An 18,953-nucleotide genomic window follows, 5' to 3' on the forward strand; every position below is an offset into this window, starting at 1 on the left:
ATGACGGACGCCGGCGCGCGCGGCAGGAACAGGAAGTGCTCCGCGTAGGCCGCGACCAGTAGGCGGCCGCCGGCGGCGTACGAACGACCCCATCAGATTACTCCTGCTTTCCGAGAAACTCATCAGATACTACCATCAGATCGAGTTCGAGGCGCTTTCCACGAAAATGCACATTATCGATCCGAGTTCGAGGAGATCGCCATTGCACCTTCTCTATATAAACTCCTACATCTTCTAATTAACCCAGCTTCCTATCCCAGTACGATCGATTAAAACCCGCGATTAATCACAAATCACTAAACCCTCGCCGCCGCCGCCGCCGCCTCCGATGGCCGCCACCCGCCGCCAGCGGAAGCTCCCGCTCCTCCTCGCCCTGCTGCTCGCCGCGGCGGTGCTCACGCAGCCCGCGCTCGCCGCGTCCGGCGGCGCCATGGGCGGCCGCGTCTCCTCCTCCTCGAGATCCAATTCCAAATCCACCCGCTCCTCCTCCTCCCCTTCTTCCAGATCGCACTCGAAATCGTACCACCGCTCGTACCACTACTCGACGAGCCACGTGTCGGTCGTCGACACGCCGCCGGCGCCTCCTAGCGCCGCGGACGACGAGGGCTCGTGCTTCTGCTGGTTGGTGGGCGCCGCCATCGTCCTCGTCCTGCTGGGGGTCACCGTGTGGCTATGCTACCACGACTTCACTCATCCCAGGATGACCATCGTTAAGCTCCAGGTTTCGCCCGATTACCCCCTTTTTTCTCTTTAATTACTCGTATAATGCAAGACTTTTTTTTAGTCAATGGAAGTCGTTAGGATTCCAGGCTTGCCTTTAAGAGCGTGGATTGAAATTACTGCAGGTTGCGTTGCTGGGGTACGCGGAACCGTTCCAGCAGGAGCTGAACTTCATTGCTGAGAGCGTGGATTCTTCTGACCAGCGCCGGTATAAGTACATATTGACGGGTAATGTGATTCCTAATCAAGTTTTTGGGACTCTATCTAGCCATGTCCAGTCGTTTTAACATACTACCCTGTTCTTGGCACTCATTGTTATGCAGAGACCATATGCTCGTTGAGCCGTCACAGGGATTGCTGCGTCTCTTCAAGCGTGTCGGTAAGAAACATATACTAATCCGACCGGTATTAATTGTCTCAAATTTGTCTAAATACGGATGCATCTATGTATAAAAAACGTCTAGATACATGTAATATTTCGACAAGTAATACCGACCGGAGGGAGTAATATAATACGAAACTGCCTTGCGTACGATCAAATCGTGTACGATCTGCGTACGACCAGACTGAAAAGCAATGTGCCCATACGGACCCATGTACCGACGGTTAACTAGTTTGAGTCTAACCGTACCAAGCTGTCGTACAAATTGTGCCATACGTATAGCATTACACAATATAATGTGTTTTATATTTGTCCTAAATCAAACACTACTTAAAGTTTCACCAAGTTTATAAAAAATTCTATCAACATGTACAACTCCAAATTAGTTTTGTTAAATCCGGTTTACCGTGATGACATATTATAATATATGTATTTGATATTGGATATTGTAAGTATTATATTTTCCTACAAACTCGGTCAAAGTTTGACGTATGACAAAAGATAAAACATCTTATATTTAGTAACAGAGATAATACTACTTATCTATGATACTTTTCTTTGAAACGGTCCTTTTTGTTACAAATAATGTCTATGGGGCTTGATGATGGTTCTCCTTTGAGATGATCGCCACTAGGAGTTTGTACATCCGATATTTGAGCTCATCGAATCCTGTAATTTTTCCAGGTTGATTTGATGTATGAAGAGGATTCTTGGGAGGACCATTTTGATATCATTTCTATCAAGGAAAGGAGCAAATTTGACGGGGAAACACTGTACAACATGGAAGGAATCAGGAGGAAGAAAGACTGCTACAAGAAGAAAATTGGCTCCAGGAACGAATTTATAGTGGTACGTTAACTTCATCCACAGTAAAATGCTTCCAGAAAACTGGCCTTACTATGCTCATCCTGTCGAAGTGAAGGACTTACTGATTGATACATGTTGATGAACACTGTTCTTTTGATGATCTGATACTATATACATTTGTTACAAATGTGAAATTTCATGTATTTATGAACATTTTTTTGTGACTATTCCGAATTCCTTCAGGTAACCATCCTAGTCGCTGCTGATGGAGCACTAGAGTTCCCAGAAATCACAAGACCCGCAGATCTGGAAGAAGTAGCGAGAAAGCTCTTCTTTATACCTGAAGGAGATATTCGGGTATGGAGAATGTTTCCTACCTCACTTAATGTAATTCATAACTACTTCCAGATGTATAATGGAGATAAGGGAAGAACAACCTTTTTTTCCATGTCATTTTCTTCTAGCATTGCTGAATAATTTGTGAATTGTTGTCACAGGGCATTCATGTTTTATGGACTCCTCAAGAAAAGAACGACGTGCTTACCGAAGAGAAGTTTCTCGCAGATTATCCTCATCTGACGCCCTGTTATGACTAGGACCACGGTCTATTCTTGAATGCCACGGTATAAAGATAGCCAGAAGACAAAGTGTAAAAAGGATAGGATAGCCCCCCGGCATTTCGAAATGACTGTCTTCAAACGAGATCATTTAGGGCTAGGCTGCAAATTTAGTTGTTGCGGCTGGCTGGTAATTGGTGAATCTTCTAACTGTTCTGTATATGGTTTTATGCCTAGTCATCAATGAATTCTTACTGATCATGGTATCCAGGTCTCAAATTGTGTATGGACACAATAATATGTGCAATGTACCTTCCTAATACAGATTACTCTACTTGTCAATATAATTTCCATGCAGAGCACTAAGTAATCGACATGATGAGAAGGAGCATTGCCCACAGTGTCCTGATATCTTGGCCATTGTCAAACTTGAGACAAAATCCATAAACATGCTGTAGATGCAACATAAAAATATAATACTATCTGAAGGTTTTAGAAGTTTCAGTCACTTTTTGTGCCCACCAATAAGTACAATTATATCCACAAAAATGCAATTACAACAAATATAAAACTAAAATTAAACAGCAAGTAAAATACAAAACTTTTAAAATTAAACAAAAAATATAAAGCGACTGAAACTTCATAAAAATGGTTGAACGAATGCTGGTACAAGTTCATATTGACCGGTAGTGAATGCTGCTGATTATAAATACTTGCACCTCCAGTTCCTTTGGATCAAGTAAACTCCCAGAGCGATGGTCGTTACATCCTTCTCCCTCTCTTCCCCGTCGTCTGAACGTTCGAGCTAGTCTTTCCGCTTCCTTGGTTACAGCCTGCTTGGTTGGATTTCCAATTCAAATTTCACGGAAATTTGTTAAAAAAATATCAAATCTTCTAAATGGATGGGCAAAGTGTGACTTGAAAATCGGGAATATTTTGGGTGTCATTTGTTTGATTTACCTGAAAGTTCCATTTCTCCTGTGCAATTTGAAGTTTCCGCATTTTCTGACCAAACACTACTATTTGGCTAACTCAGCTGGAGCTCGAGCCGGCTAAAGCTGTTGTCAACTCAAGCCAATGTGGTCAGTTTTTCACTCAATACAGTATAATTGTGGTTTCTTTTATTACTCACCAGCCCGAGTCTGGGTTAGTAGGTGCATGTTAGAACATCTCTAGCAGATCCCTGACATAGTCGGCCCGTAAAAACCGTTTAAGGTACAATGCAGACTTGGATAGAACAGATCTCATAAATTAGTATTGTTTCACGATATCGCGCAAGCTCAAGTGGAGTTGGCCGGATTCGACGGTGGCAGATACGTGGTGGGGGTGGAGAATATGAGATGTTGGTTTGTTAAACGGGTACCGAGACCATAGATATAAGCACGCGGGCGGAAAGTTTTACGGTGTCCATTAAAACTTTGTACATGCCAGGTTGTTTTAAGAGAGACTTGTTCCAAGCATTATTTTCGAGCAAAACAAAAAGTATTTACGAATCGAGACTATATATAAGCTATACAATGGATCTGCCAGAGATGCTCTCACGAGAGTAAGCAGATTCTAATCTGGTTCGGAGAATTCACCACGAAGACATGGAAAGTGGATGGCCGCGGTTGTGTCAGATGAGAAAACTTACATGCTAAGTTTGCTGGTACAGTACCTTCCAAGAAATTCAGATACTGCTGCTGCTGCATGTCAGATCGAGTTCCACGCGCTTTCCACGAAATTCAGATTATCTGAGTTCAAGGAGACACTGTACCATTGCACTGCCACCTATATATAACACTCATGTCTTCTAGCCCAGCTGCTGCATTCCCTCGAGTACTCAAATCACTAAACCCGCGAAATAATCACTCACTAAACCCTCGCTCCCCGCTCTCCGATGGCGGCGGCCCGGAAGCTCCCGCTCCTCCTCCTCGCCCTGCTCGCCGCGGCGGCGGTGCCCGCGCTCGCCGCGTCCGGCGGCGCCATGGGCGGCCGCGTCTCCTCGTCCAGATCCAAATCCCCCTCCTCCTCCTCCTCATACTCGAGACCGCACTGGGACTGGGAACCGCACCACTCGTACCACTACTCGACGTTCCACATTCCGGTCGGCACGCCGCCGCCGCCGCCGCCTCGTGGCGGCTCAGGCGAGGGGAAGGCCTCCGCCGCCGCAGCCGGTGAGGGTTCGTGGTTTCGCTGGGAGGTGCTCGTCTTCGGCATCGTCCTGCTGGGGATCGCCGTGTGCTGCTGCTCCTACTACTTCGCCCCCCAGCCCAGGGCCAGGATGTCCATCGTTAAGCTCCAGGTTCGCCTGATTTCCTTTTCAATTCCCCTCTTCAGTTTCGCAATGCAAAGCCAAGTAGTCAAAGGCAAAGTCAAATGGTCAATGCAAGTCGTCAGGATTTCAGGCTGAGTTTTTAAGGAGAAAACTGGGACGAAATTTCAGGTTGCCTTGCTGGGGTACGCGAAACCGTTCCAGAGGGAACTGAACGACATTGCTGAGAACGTGGATTCTTCTGAGCGGCGCTGGTATAAGCACATATTGACGGGTAATGTAATATTGTAATGTGATTCCTAAACCAAGTTCTTGGGACTCTCTAGCCATGCCCAATCGTTTTAAAATGCCCTGTGTTTACCCTGTTCTTGTTACTCATTATATGCAGAGACCATATGCTCGTTGAGGCGTCACAGGGATTGCTGCGTCTCTTCAAGCGTGTCGGTAAGAAACATATTCTACAATGTATTGTCCTAAATCAAACTACTTAAAATTTGACCAAGTTTATAGAAAAATTCTGTCAACATGTACAACTCCAAATTGGTTTGTTAAATCCGTCATGACACATTATAGTATCTGTATTTGATATGACTTAGGATAAGATAGAATATTTTATACTCCGTATTTTGGAACGGATGTAATACTACTTATCTGTGATACTTTTCTTTGAAACCGTTCGTTTACTTTAGGTTGATTTCAAGTATGGAGGGGAGGCTTGGGAGGAGCATTTTGATATCATTTCTATGGAGGAAAGGTGCAAATTTGACGTCGAAGCACTGTACAATATGGAAGGAGTCGAGAGGAAGAAAGCCTACCACAGAAAGCAAAATTGGTCCAGGAACGAATATGTAGTGGTACGTTAACTTCATCCACGGTAAAATACTTCCAGAAAAATGGCCTTACTATGCTTATCCTCTCGAAGTGAACGACCTATTGATTGATACATGTTGATGAACACTGTTATTTTGATAATATGATATTCATTTGTCGCAAATGTGGAATGTCATGCATTCATGAACAATTTTTTGTGATGATTCCCAATTCCTTCAGGTAACCATCCTAGTCGCTGCTGATGGAGCTCTGGAGTTGCCAGAAATCACAAGACCCGCAGATCTGGAAGCAGCAGCGAGAAAGCTCCTCTCTATACCTGAAGGAAATATTCGGGTATGGAGAATGTTTCCTGTTCCCTCTTCAAATAATTCACAACCACTTGTAGATCTATAATCGAGATAAGGGAAGAACAACTTTTTTCTTTTCCATGCCATTTTCTTCTAACATCGCTGATAAATAATTTCTTTGCTGCCTCAGGGCATTCATGTTTTATGGACTCCTCAGGAAGAGAACGACGTGCTTACCGAAGAGAAGCTTCTCGCAGATTATCCTCATCTGAAGCCCTGTCATGACTAGGATCATGATCTATTCTTGGATGCCACGGTGTAAGGATCTAGTCAGAAGAAAAAAGGTGTAGAAAGGATCCGACGGGCATTTTTCAAGTGCTGTCTTTAAACGAGATCATTTAGGGCTAGGCTGCAAACTTAGTTCTTGCGGCTGGTGAAGCTTCTTAACTGTTCTGTATGTGTTCTGGTTACTGTTCTGTATGTGTTCTGGTTTGGATGTGAAGCTCTTATTATGCCTAGTCATTAATGAATTCTAACTGATCATGGTATCCAAATCTCAATCTGTGTAGGGGGACAATAATATGTGCAATGTACCTTCCTAAAACAAGTCTTAAAGTTTTAGAAGTTTCAGTCACTTTTTATGCTCGCCACTAAGTACAATTATACAAAAAAAAATACAACAACTATAAATCCAAAATTAAACAAAAAAGTATATAAAATTTAAAATTAAACAAAACAAAGAACAAAATATAAAGCGATTGAAACTTCAACGAAAATATCAGACGCTTGTGTAAATTCCGAATATATTTTTTCACCTACAATTTTCGCAGTTATATGTGCGATTTTCTTGCATTTGTTACTCGTAATTTGGTATGCGGATTTAATTTACTTTCCCAATTCCCAAAACCCACACGCCTAAACCCTCGCCGCTTCCCCCTCCTCCCCGAGCTCTCCAATGGCGGCGATCACCACCCGCCCGCCGCACCATCCCCAGCTCGCTCTCCCACGCCGTGGAAGTCGCCCGCCGTCCAGCCCCTACCACCACCTCCGCTTCACCTCGTCGCCACCGCCGATGACCCTCCTCCTCCGGTCCCGGGCCGCCCCGCTGCCCACCGTCGCGGCCCGCGACAAGGACGACGACGATGAGACGCAATCCCCGACCGGGAACCCCGCCGTAAGTTCCCGCTCGGCCTCCCTCCACTGCTCGCGGCGGCGGCGGCGGTCCCGCGGGCCGTGCTCGCCCTCTCCGGTGGCTCCTGCGGCAGGTGCGACGACAGCAGCCCCAGCTCCAGCTCCAGCTCCTCCTCCTCTTCCTGCGATGACTCCACCAGTTCCATAGACTGGTCTTCCTACTCGTCTGAGGCGAAGAAGAAGAAGAAGAAGAAGGAGGGGGCGGAGGGGACCCACGAGTCGGTCGGCACCGCGGCGGCTCCTCCGGCGGCCTCGGGCCCGGACTGGTGGTTCTGGGGCACCGCCGCCGCCTTGGTGTCCGCCGGCGCCGTTGCCTGTACGTCGCCGCGAAGAACGGCCTCCTGCAGAGCCAGACCATCGCCGTTGTTAAGCTCCAGGTTGATTAATTAATTAATTGGTTCTCTCTTGATCTTATACAGTATTCCTCCGTCCAACACAGAATGTCTCAACTCTGATTAAATTTGAATGCATGTATACACTAAGTCATATCTAGATACATCCAAATTTTGACAAACTTGAGACATCTTTTATTAGACGGAGGGAGTAGTGAATTTGCATAATTGCATGTGGTTCAGTCTAGACATTCTTCTTGATCACTGGATAGTTACCGATGTACTATATGTATCCCGTTCTAATTTGTGCTAATTTAGGTTGCGTTGAGGGGCACGGAGACTGCAAAGTTACTCCAGAGGGATATGAACAGAATAGCTGAGACGGTGAAGGCTTCAACCGAGGCTGGTACAAGTTCATATTGACCGGTAATGAATGCTGCTGATTATAAATACCTGCACCTCGAGTTCGTTTGGATCATGTAATTACTTAATTTAATTTCTTGTTCCCATGCCTCATTGCCGAATATATTCAGTACAAGCCATGTTTGATTGATTCGTCGCGTCCTGTTCAATTTGCTACATTTCTCGTTGTTCTTGTTTTGTGTCTATATGCTGTTGGAATAGTAGGTCATATATGAAGTTTACACCCTCCACAAAATTTAATATCTAATAAATACTATATGTATATGTAGTTTTTGAAAGGAAAACGCTAGCTTGGACACTATATAATTGGTTAGGCGTGCCGCCTAAAACCCAGGGAACGAAGTGCAGTGACAACTTTTGGAACTGAATTTACATGGGTCAATTAAAAAGGGAATTGTACTTAAGCCATAGCAAATAACTATACTGGCATGTTTTTTTATGTCCACATATGGATACCGGTAATTTCAAAAACGTCAGATACCAGTTAACACAGTATTGCTCAAGTATTCATGCTAGTAGTTAATGCAACATAATGCTTTTGAGATCCATAACAGCAACACGTTGCCCATTATCAATACTAGCTTAGTAATTCCCTTCTTGTTGCATATCAGAGTTTAGTATAATATTAGTACTATGTTTGTTCTATTCTCATGATCTGGCATTTTGCAGAGACCACTTGTTCCATATACCATAACAAGGATTTCGTAATCTCTTCAAGCTTATCGGTAAGCAGCAGCTACATATAAAAGCATTTTGGTGGTTGATTGTATAGAGTATTAGAACCTTTTGGTGACAGATAATTTTATATCTTTCTTATCAGATATGCAGGCCCCTTTAGAGTAACTTACTGTACCTTGCAATTTTGCCGTGACATCTATTTTAGGTTGATCTGAAAGACAGAGAGGGTTCCTGGAAGGAACATTTCAAGAAGATCTCTATGGAGGAGAGGAGCAAGTTTGATGAAGAAACGCTTTCGAACTTGGAAGGAGTCAAGACAAGGAAAACCTACTCGATGAAAACGGATGGCAGCAAAAATGAATATATAGTGGTACGTTCCGCAGTGAAATAAAATCGTATGGAAAATAAAATTCATGTGTGCTCTCTTTCAATTATTCTATATTTTCTGTGCATATTGATTCTTATGACGAACTAAATTTCCCCTTATCCTGATGAAACCTAGATCTTCCCTTCATTCTTCTTGCCATACTCTTAACAAATATTTTTTTTATGCTCCCCAAATCCTCTAGGTAACCCTTCTGGTCGCTGCCGACGAAACACTGAACCTCCCCGAAGCGATTCGAAGCGCTGCAGATCTGGAAGCAGCGGTTTTGAGGCTTAACTCCACACCTGAAAGTGATCTTCTGGTAATGCATCACAGAGTTTCCTAATTTCCACTCCACAAGTTACCAGAGCTGCTTGATTTCAGATGCGTATTAATTTGATATGATTAATTAATTATGGCGGATACATGTAATTTTGTAACAAGGCTTGGACTGCGTATCAATATATCTAACTTCTTGATTGGTTCGTTCATGTGACGTTTGTCATATTTTGTTGTTTTGCCAATTGAGGATCATACTGTTGTTTCAACGGGGTGTTCAAGTCCTGTGGACGCCTCAAGATGAGGATGATGTTCTTTCGGAGGAGAGGATGCAGAAGGATTACCCGTATCTGAAACCCCTTTTGCGTGGTGATAACTAGGACGTACTGCCTTCTGCTTCTCATGCCCTTTGGATGTTGGATCGGAGGTTAGGGTCATTTCTAGTTGGAAGAAGATCGAATTAATAGGTGGGGATTAATGCTCCTATAGGGTTTGTTAGGTTAAACAATGGATGATGTAATGTGGTGTGTCCCGCCTGCATGTTAGAGTGAACTGTGTGTCATACAGAAATCTTCCCCTCGTTGGTCGGAGGGTACTGTTATGTGGGAATACAATGCAGCCATTCGTTTTCTGGTTTATCGAGCAAACGTTTTGAGATTGTCCGATGTGTCTCGTAATTGTCCAAAATTCATTGGTTTGATCATAGACAAAATTAAACTCATGATGTTATTTTGGATTTATCCAGCGAAGGCGTGGACAAAGAGCAATTAATTTATGCATGCAAATCAATCAACGATTAAGATGATGATGTGTAGCAAGTTAACTCAAGAAAGCAAATTAAGTGGCGCTTTTGTTACCTTTGTACCTCTACAAATTTTAGATTTTAGATTTGGCCTTGTATTTCCAGATGGACTGAGTACTTTGCAAGCTTAAAATGCAACAAATCCGTCTTAAATGAGTACTAAAACGACATAAGTTCGAGTTGTACTCGTCCGGGGCTAAATTTTGCTACGAAGTATCAAAAGAGCACTAATTAAAATGGCTAGATATACAGTGAAAATCTTTATTCGGTGCACATCTGCAAACTATCGCTATTGGCCATCGGATCTAAAATGTATGTTTCAGATCAAAGGTGTCAATTTAACCAACCACCAACACGTAAATCTGGGGGTTATGTGCAAAATTGTCTTTAAGCGAATGGTTAGATTACCTTTGATCTGGACCATACATTCTCAATCGACGCCTTATGACAGTAGTTTGTACTTTTCATTCAATGAGAGTTTTCACTAGGTTCCAGTTAACTATTCTCTCCATTTATTTGTATTTGTCTCTAACTTAATTAACAAAATACCAAGTATCCAAATATATAACACAAAATTAAGCTACTCTCTCCATTTTTATATAACTGTCTCTAACAATGGAAAATATCCACATACCAAGTATGTACCAAAGAAAGTTGGAAAGTACTTGGAAAGTATGTACCAATGCATATCATTGTAAATGCAGTTTGATCCCCGCAAAAAAAAAAAGTACGCAGTTTGAGTTCCAGAATTTCAATTTCAAAGTTGTCTCAAATAGGATAGGAGTCTTAAAAAAAGAAAAAGGGACGACACTAATAATCTCAACAGCACCCAGTTCCAATCACAACGAACACCTCTTCACATCAACACACAAAACCAATGCCTTCTTCCTCCTCCGATCCCACCGCCATGCCACAATAACCATCCACCACCCCTCGCCACCGCCGATCGCCATGCGCGCCGATGCCAAGCCCCGCCGCGCCTTCCTCCTCCTCCTCTTGATCCTCCCCTTCTTCCTCTTCCTCCTCTACTCCTACTCCTCCTCCCCCACCCCATCCGCCGCCGCCGCGCTCCTCCTCCCAACCGTCCCGCTCTCCCCATACATCCGGATGCGGCGGGGAGCCTCCGCCTACCGCACCTACGACGACTACCTCAAGCACCAGCTCGCCAAGACGCTCTCCCCGCGCCTCCGCCGCATCTGGTCCACCCGCGACTGGCACCGCAAGGTCGCCGCCTTCGCCGCCGTCTTCTCCCGCCTCCAATCCGCCAACCTCCTCTCCAACACCTCCCGCGCGCTCTGCGTCGGCGCGCGCCTGGGCCAGGAGGTCGCCGCGCTCCGGCTCGTCGGCGTGGCGGACTCCGTCGGGATCGACCTCGCGCCGGCCCCGCCGCTCGTCCTCCAAGGCGACTTCCACCGCCAGCCCTTCCCCGACGCCCGCTTCGACTTCGAGTTCTCCAACGTGTTCGACCACGCGCTCTACCCGGCCCGGTTCGCCGCCGAGATCGAGCGCACGCTCCGGCCCGGCGGCGTCGCGGTGCTTCACGTCGCCGTGCATCGGAGAGGGGATCGGTACTCGGCGAACGATCTCATGGATGTCAAGGGGCTGATTGGGCTGTTTGGGGGTTGCGAGGTTGTTGAGGTCTCCAAGGTCGACGCTTTCGGGCTTGACACCGAAGTCATCCTCCGCAAGAAGATGAAGATGACCATGGAGAACAAGATCAGCTCCCCGGCGTTGCCCTAGCCGGCCATGCATCAGGATCGATCGATGGATCCCAATCTTCTTGTTCTTCACCGGCCCGCAAATTGGTATCACAGGATCCAGTGAAGAATTAATTGGTTTGTACTTAGGTACGTACGTAGATCGTCGTGTTGTTTCTGGGTGGATTAATTTGATGGAATCATTGTAGGTAGGTAGTTGATCGGTTCTTTTGGTGGGCATTTGTTGCATATCATCCATGATCCATATCTATCCATTCTTCTTCTTGCATGTACTACGGAAATTAATTATAATTTATTACTACTAGTATATATGTACGTGCTGAGAGATCAAAGTGTGCATTACATGAGAGTTTTTCATATGAAAAGATGTGTGCAAATTAGGAAGAACAGGGGGTTGCCACTTTCCCATGTTTTCTTGACCACTTTGTTCTTCCGGATTTTCTTGTGATTGATTGATGCTGGGTACACGTATTACTACTGCACATGATGATCGACCGGGAGGCAGTGATAATTGTGCCCGTGCAAAGGTTAGGAAATGATGGCACCAAACCCTAGTGGAGTACGTACTCACTCCGATTCAATAATTCAAGACACTTATTGTGGAACGGAGTGAATATATAATGTAGGATAGAGTACAAACAGTCGGGATTGCAGGCCAGCATCCATCCATGCATGCAAATATGAATAATATATGATGCTTGAAGCTTGATCATTAGTACGAGTACATTGTTAAGGCCATCAGGGAACGAGATGCAGAAGATTCACGGGCAGGATATGGAAACATATACATACAGCATATGCATGCCAAGTGCCAACTGCAAATGCAGCTCATCTCTGCTCTGAATTATCAGCATCACGGGGGTGGTGCTGGCAATGGCAACGGCAATGACCACGCTGGAATCTTTGCCTTTTCCTCTTACGCAAGGGCAACAGGATGTGCTAATTGGGGCTAGAAGTTGCAGCAGACTTTCAGGGGGAAAGAATCGCCTTTTTTCCCTTTTCTGGCCGCTCCTGGAGACAGGCCGGAGAGCCAAGAGGAGACATTGTTCCGTGCCAAATGGAGTAAATCATAATGCTAGTATCGTTTAAATGTACTACTCCTAGCTAGTAATCTTTATATCAGATCACATATAGAATTAGCTACCCGCATGATGGTGGACGATGTAACACTCCTTAATTACGGAGTAATAAAGAGTTTTGCCTTCGATGTTGGAAGAACATTTAACCACTTTTAGCCACTACAAAAAACTTGGGTGGGCGCCTGGCGCACCCGCGCCCCCGTGTGCTCCCCGCCCCGATGTCGCAGGCTTCTCATCGGACGCTCCCGCGCGCGATGGCTCGTTTCTGAAGGGATTTTTCGGCTCGCCCGTCCCCGCGTCGGCTCAAGATCGCCCCCGTCGGCTCGCCCACGTCCACTGCCTGAGCTCTGCACAGACCGCGCGCAGATCGCCGCTGCCGCTTCCCGTCGTCCGCCGCCCTTGATTGCCGTCGCGTCCTCGATCTCATCGGGCTCCGCCTGCAGATCGACGCCAAGGCCAGGGCTGCCGCGGAGCGCCCGTCCGGAGCCAGGGCTGCAGCAGCTCGGCGCCAAGGCCACCGCCGACGCCGAGGTGCTCTTCCAGCGCCGGCGCCGACACTCCATCTCTTGATTTAACCATCATTAGACCACCGCCCGCTGAATTGCATCAGTGTTTCCCTTTCTTTTTTTTGTGTATTCTGTCGACCTGCAGACTGATATCGTGCAGTTCATGTATTCTGTCGACCTGCAGATATTTGAATCAAGACAAACAAAATTGCGAATATATTAAGCTGTCTATATGTTGTTTATTTGCTATTTGATTGGGCTCATCGATGCTGATCTGCGGTTGCCTGCAGGGAACTTTAGTTGATGATATCCTACTCCGTGCGTTTGTACTGAACATATGCCTTTTGTGTGTATGAGGCCCTTACATTATAGAAAGTTGAGACCAAAATGTGTCTATATGCCTGTATAACTCAATACACAGTAGCTTTGGAGGCACCTCGCTCTCTGTCAAGTCTCTGAAAGCCAAAAAAGTTTCTTTCTAAGTACCATAGTGTTGGTGTGAAGTCAGAATCCTTCATTTTCCCTCTACAGATTTCTTCCAGATTCAGCTTATGGCTGGTTCTAATTAAAAGCAGATCGCGGAAATGGTTCTATTTGCAGTTTGCAACTGATCAAACTAACATGTTTCAGACTTTCAGTACACATTCACTACAAATTCAGAACACAACACAACAGCTCAACCAAGTGCATCCAATCGGAAACTGGAAAAATTTCAGATAAGGGGAAACCAAACATGTACTGTAACAGATTCAGATAAGGGGAAGCCAAACAAAATAAGACCCATCCAATCAGAAACTGGAAATATTCCAAGCGTTCTTTTTTACTGGAGGTAATCTCTCTGGACAAAAGATTTTCACCTCGAAGCAGCACCCTGTTGTATGTACAGGTTCAGTGCAACGATGCAGACTTGTTAGCATTTAGCAGCAGCAAGGATTCAGGATCTTGACGAAGTCCATTGGTTGATTCATTCATGACAAAAGAACTGATACAATTCCAGAGTAATATTCATGGAGACAAAAGAGCATGCTTGCTTTCATAAGGTCCCTTAACAGAAAAATAGCACTTAACAGTAAGAGAGCACAGTTACATAGATTCATGATTTTGCACTCCATCAAAATGTAACTTCCTAACAACAGTTTGCGCTGTAGCATCTTGATCAACTCCCATTAAAAGACTAGTGTATCCTCCTGGTTTGTATGGAACAGCCATTGCATAAGTATTTGCAAAAAAATTGAAGTGTGGCATCGTGGAATTAGCATATCCACCTTGAACAAAAGGAGCATCCATGGCTGAAGATGCCCCAACATTGAGCTGTTGTGTGATAGCACAAGAAAGTGTTCATAAATTATGCTTGTAATGGAATAAATTGTGAAAATAGCTAATGCCTTACAATTATTTGGTTTGGCTCAGCACGTTCATCTCTTGTTTCTAGATCATTGTGTGTCAGACCTTCACCTACAATGCAATATATATGATAACAAAATATTTAAAATCAATTTTACACACATAAGCAAAAGGTATTGAGCAGGTCAGTACCTTTCTTCTGGGCACCCTTCCTCTTCTTGTTCCCAGTGTTCTTTTCAACAACATTTTTAATACGTGTCTTCTTTGGACCTTACTTGAGAAATTTTGAATGATATTACACCATTTAATGGTTCTCGAACACATTCATTTGGAATAGGAGGAATCTCATTGGATTTTTCATGCATCTCACTTAGATAAGTATCCGCTTCCAAGTTCAAGTCATGCATGGCTTTCTGCAATTTATCAAGAAGTTGTTTTGACGATGAACAGTTCAATGCAAGAGATGTGGCCTGTCAAGATATAAGTGCTGCCTGTGTTTTCAGATCTGCCTCCTCAGTTCCTGGTTTGTGAATATAAAATCCACTTTTAGCATACTTTGTCCATCTAGGCAGTATATATTGTGATGGCAAATTGTATACTCCATTCCTATTATAGACTCTAAGAGCATGTTTGCACAATAAACCTGTAAGATATAGTTGTCAATTTAAACAACCTATATTACAGGATACAAAATACCATTGAAACAACTTGTAAGATAAAAGTAAACATACCTATGCATTCAAACATCCGGCAAGAGCATGTAATGGTCGAATCTTCGGTATTCAATACTACTATTGCTCCACGATCAGATTGCATATACTTAACAAAGAATGTCGAGTTTGTCCCCGCAGCTTCCAATAAATCACAAGATAATGTAAACTGTTTTTAAAATTCTTCCTCAAACTCCGAATACATTCTCCTTGTATATGATTCAGCTGCAGTTTTCAACATAGGTAGATTTGGAATGTAGGAAACTGGGGTCTTTCGACGTGACTTAAAATCAGCATCCAACTCATTTGACCTTAGACTAACTGCAACGTTCTCACATTCTACAAGGAGTTCTGAAAGACCGAGTTTCCTACGAAATCTTTTCTTGAAGACATTATTCATACCTTCGCTCCTTTGGGTCGAGTTCATGTCTGCTGTAAAAGAGTCACGGTATACCACAGCCCACTTTGCCCTCAAAGCATATAGGTTTGACATCCATGAGTTATTCTCAAGGTTGTATTTAGCCAACAAATCATGCCATTTCTGTGTGAAGTAAATCTCTTCCCTGTCTTCGTAGATACATCTTTTGAAATCTGCCCAGAACTTGTTATCTGACTCGTTATCTGACTCGTTATCTGACTCGTTCTCTGACTTGTCCTCCGACGCATGAATTACATGACCAAGATGTTTAGCAGCATTTAAGCCAATATGCCACAAACAAAGGCGGTGGGCTGTATTTGGGAATACATAAGCAATTGCTGCTGCCATCGCCGCGTCTTGATCTGTGAAAATTGTGCTTGGGTGCTTTCCAGACATTGCTGTTAGAAAGGTCTCGAAGAGCCAAACAAATGATTCAATAGTCTCATTGAATATAAATGCACACCCAAAAATTATTGTTTGCTTCTGATGGTTGGTGCCAAGAATTGGAGCAAAAGGCATTTCAAACTTGTTAGTTTGAAATGTGGTGTCGAAGGACACAGCATCACCAAAGCATTTGTAATCCATGATAGACTGACCATCTGTCCAAAAGAAATTTGCTATACGACCATCTTCCTTGTCCACCTGAACCGCATAAAAAAATGTAGGATCTTGTAACTGTTTATTTCTCAGATATTCAGATAATGTTTGTGCATCATTGGCTTCTAAGTATTGTCTGCGTTCACGACCTATCTCATTATAGCAATCCATCTTAGAAAATGGTATTTTGTCTTCCCCTCCGTAATGCTCCTTCATGAAATCAAAAACTTGGGTTGGCTTCATTCCAGCCCGCCGTATCTGCCCAATTAATTTTCTATCTGCCTCTATAACCTCTCGTTGGGACCTCAGCTTATGTGACTTATTTGGACTAGCAAGATAATGGTTGTGATCTAATACGACCTTTTGCACTGTCCAAACCCTCTCTTTGCTGATACTAAATTGAACACGAGCATGACAACCGGTCCTTGTAATATCCTTTTGTGATGACTCATTTTCTCGATATCCTTGGCTACTACAAACCAGATGTTTTTGACATAAACTACCATCTGAGCGGTGCTTCGTCTTGCTCTTTCTAACACTGAACCCAACCTGTCCATCATAGGTGTTGTACATCTCATAAGCCTTTTCCTCAGATTCAAAAGTCATTCCAATTTTAGGTGTGATCAAATTTTGTCCAGATTTATCAACCACCTCCGGTACATATGAATTGTCAACTAAAGGTGTACTATAACAAATATATATATATATATATATATATATATATATATATATATATATATATATATATATATTCTGTCAAGTTTGTTACTTATATTTTTTTTACCTCATTAGGTACTTCATTCTCCACTGATCATACATGTTTTATTTGTTGTTCCTCTTCTCCACGATCGCCACCAACAGCATCATTCAAAGGTGGAGCATGTAATCTACATCAGAAAGCGATTGGTGACTAACCGGCCGGACGGACCTTGACATGGCGATGATCATGATCAAGCGAGGAGCAGCAGCCGCAGTTACCTGAGGACCGACAGCGACGGAGCAGCGTGCGTGCGATCCAGCAGTAGGCGTTCCACTGACGTCGCCATGTAGGTCTTCGCCGCGCCGCCTTCGATGTGAACTGCTGCTCGTTCACCTCCACCGACGTTGTCGTGGCCATCGCGCGCCCTTCCTCCATGGCCGGCGATAGGAACTGGGAGATGAGTTGACGGGAAGTGATCGGGCCGGGAGAGGCGGGCGCTACGAAGGAAAAGACGCGGGAGGCGGAGCCGATCCAATCTGTGCTGTGCTCGATCAACGGAATTTCTCGATCGATGAGGTGAAAATCTTTGGGTGATCCGATCTGTGCAGCGCCCGATCATGAAGCTCGATCGACAGGGCAAACGATCAATGGGGCAGCGGACACGGGCGAGCCGACGGAGGAGATCGCGAGCCGACGCGGGCGATGGACGAGCCGCGAGGGAAATCCCTTCAGAAACGAGCCATCGCGCGCGGGAGCGTCCGATGAGAAGCCTGCGGCATCGGGGGCGTGGAGCGCCAGGCGCCCACCCAAGTTTTTGCCATATTATCAAAACAATAGACCTGGGCATGGGCGACCAACCCCAAAGCCTGGTGTCTGGGATCAAGACCAGGCCTCGGTTTCTCACCCAAAGTCCAGCCCGAAAAAGCCCAAAACGGATTTAAAATGAGAATTTTCTGAAGAATTGGGTATAAAATCATTGTTTCTGAAACCTGGCCCTGCCCGGGGTATACCTAGGTCTAATTTCTATTTTAATAAAACTGTAGGAAAGATCCTAATAGTAAAGATTTTAAACTTAGCTCGTAATTGCGTCCATCATTTTATCCTCAGGGCACTTATCAACAGACGTTCAACAAATAGGATCGTCTACTCATGGTTATTGTTTTGTTTTTTTGGTTTTTGAGATGGTTTCTTCTACATCACAGCATTCTGCCATGCACGAACTCAACGCATCTCCTTATTTTGTGATGCTTTTTTACAGTGCGCAAATAAAAAAAATTACAACCGGCACTCGCAACAAAAAGTGTGCAAACACTAGAGCCAAAGCCTTTTTTCAAGATCAGGCCCAGAATCTCTTCGTTGTATACTACTTTCGTAAAAGCCCATTGGGCTTAGCCTTCTATTCTACCATTACCTCTTCACTTGATGGCAGACACGGGCCAAAACAACTTCGTATTATTCACTGGCTGAAATGCCCGTGCGTTGCAACGGAACAATAAAATAAAATATACATTAAAAAATATACATCAAAATCTCTCTTTGTTCTTCTTTAACGATCACCAAATATCCATTTAAATTTATTTTTTTTCGAAGATTGTGTCTCTATACTCTAGTCTCTCAAAATAAAACAATACATTTTTTTTCTGAAAATTATATAACATCACCTAGTCAAAAAAGTTTTGAGACGGAATCACTTAATTTTTTTAGTTCTCTCAACTATCTCACTTCACCCGTTAAAACAAAGAGTTAGAAGGGGCAACAAATTTATGTTTTGCCAGCTTGATGTTCTCTCTACTATGCCCTAGGTGCTACCACCATTCTCTCTCGCAGTCTGTCTCATTAGTTTCTTCTAACAATTCGCCGCCACCTTGTGTAATTTAGCCCTAGGAGGAAACGGACGTGGCTGGGAGACGAAAGAGGGGACCATCCGTGGCCGCGCCTAGGAGACAGGGGGGACGGCCGTGGCTTCGGTTCCTT

The 18,953-nt window shown here is 44.3% G+C and overlaps 5 protein-coding genes across 5 annotated transcripts; 4 read left to right on the top strand and 1 right to left on the bottom strand.

Annotated features, from left to right (window-relative positions):
• Nucleotides 1-14: 14 nt before the first annotated feature.
• LOC100826142 lies at nucleotides 15-2,808 on the top strand. The gene is made up of 6 exons (XM_010238102.3): nucleotides 15-721; nucleotides 846-948; nucleotides 1,044-1,099; nucleotides 1,787-1,951; nucleotides 2,153-2,266; nucleotides 2,407-2,808. The coding sequence occupies exons 1-6, from the start codon at nucleotides 329-331 to the stop codon at nucleotides 2,503-2,505; spliced, it is 930 nt and encodes a 309-aa protein (XP_010236404.1). The 5' UTR covers nucleotides 15-328; the 3' UTR covers nucleotides 2,506-2,808.
• A 1,456-nt stretch (nucleotides 2,809-4,264) lies between these two features.
• On the top strand, nucleotides 4,265-6,392 carry LOC100826452. The gene is made up of 6 exons (XM_003571286.4): nucleotides 4,265-4,750; nucleotides 4,892-4,994; nucleotides 5,109-5,164; nucleotides 5,410-5,574; nucleotides 5,771-5,884; nucleotides 6,029-6,392. The coding sequence occupies exons 1-6, from the start codon at nucleotides 4,346-4,348 to the stop codon at nucleotides 6,125-6,127; spliced, it is 942 nt and encodes a 313-aa protein (XP_003571334.2). The 5' UTR covers nucleotides 4,265-4,345; the 3' UTR covers nucleotides 6,128-6,392.
• A 1,988-nt stretch (nucleotides 6,393-8,380) lies between these two features.
• LOC100826768 lies at nucleotides 8,381-9,708 on the top strand. The gene is made up of 3 exons (XM_024462273.1): nucleotides 8,381-8,509; nucleotides 8,668-8,832; nucleotides 9,032-9,708. Exons 1-3 carry the CDS (start codon nucleotides 8,435-8,437, stop codon nucleotides 9,170-9,172), a joined length of 381 nt encoding a protein of 126 aa, XP_024318041.1. The 5' UTR covers nucleotides 8,381-8,434; the 3' UTR covers nucleotides 9,173-9,708.
• Nucleotides 9,709-10,624: 916 nt separating this feature from the next.
• LOC100827076 lies at nucleotides 10,625-12,012 on the top strand. The gene has a single exon (XM_003571287.4). The coding sequence runs from the start codon at nucleotides 10,859-10,861 to the stop codon at nucleotides 11,645-11,647; it is 789 nt and encodes a 262-aa protein (XP_003571335.1). The 5' UTR covers nucleotides 10,625-10,858; the 3' UTR covers nucleotides 11,648-12,012.
• Nucleotides 12,013-15,439: 3,427 nt separating this feature from the next.
• Nucleotides 15,440-16,885, bottom strand: LOC104584017 (protein FAR1-RELATED SEQUENCE 5-like). The gene is made up of 2 exons (XM_010238104.1): nucleotides 16,760-16,885; nucleotides 15,440-16,324 (listed from the first exon to the last, which is right to left on the bottom strand). Exons 1-2 carry the CDS (start codon nucleotides 16,883-16,885, stop codon nucleotides 15,440-15,442), a joined length of 1,011 nt encoding a protein of 336 aa, XP_010236406.1.
• Between the last annotated feature and the right edge of the window lie 2,068 nt (nucleotides 16,886-18,953).

This window comes from Brachypodium distachyon, chromosome 3 (genome assembly GCF_000005505.3).
Source record: "Brachypodium distachyon strain Bd21 chromosome 3, Brachypodium_distachyon_v3.0, whole genome shotgun sequence".
NCBI lineage: Eukaryota > Viridiplantae > Streptophyta > Magnoliopsida > Poales > Poaceae > Brachypodium > Brachypodium distachyon.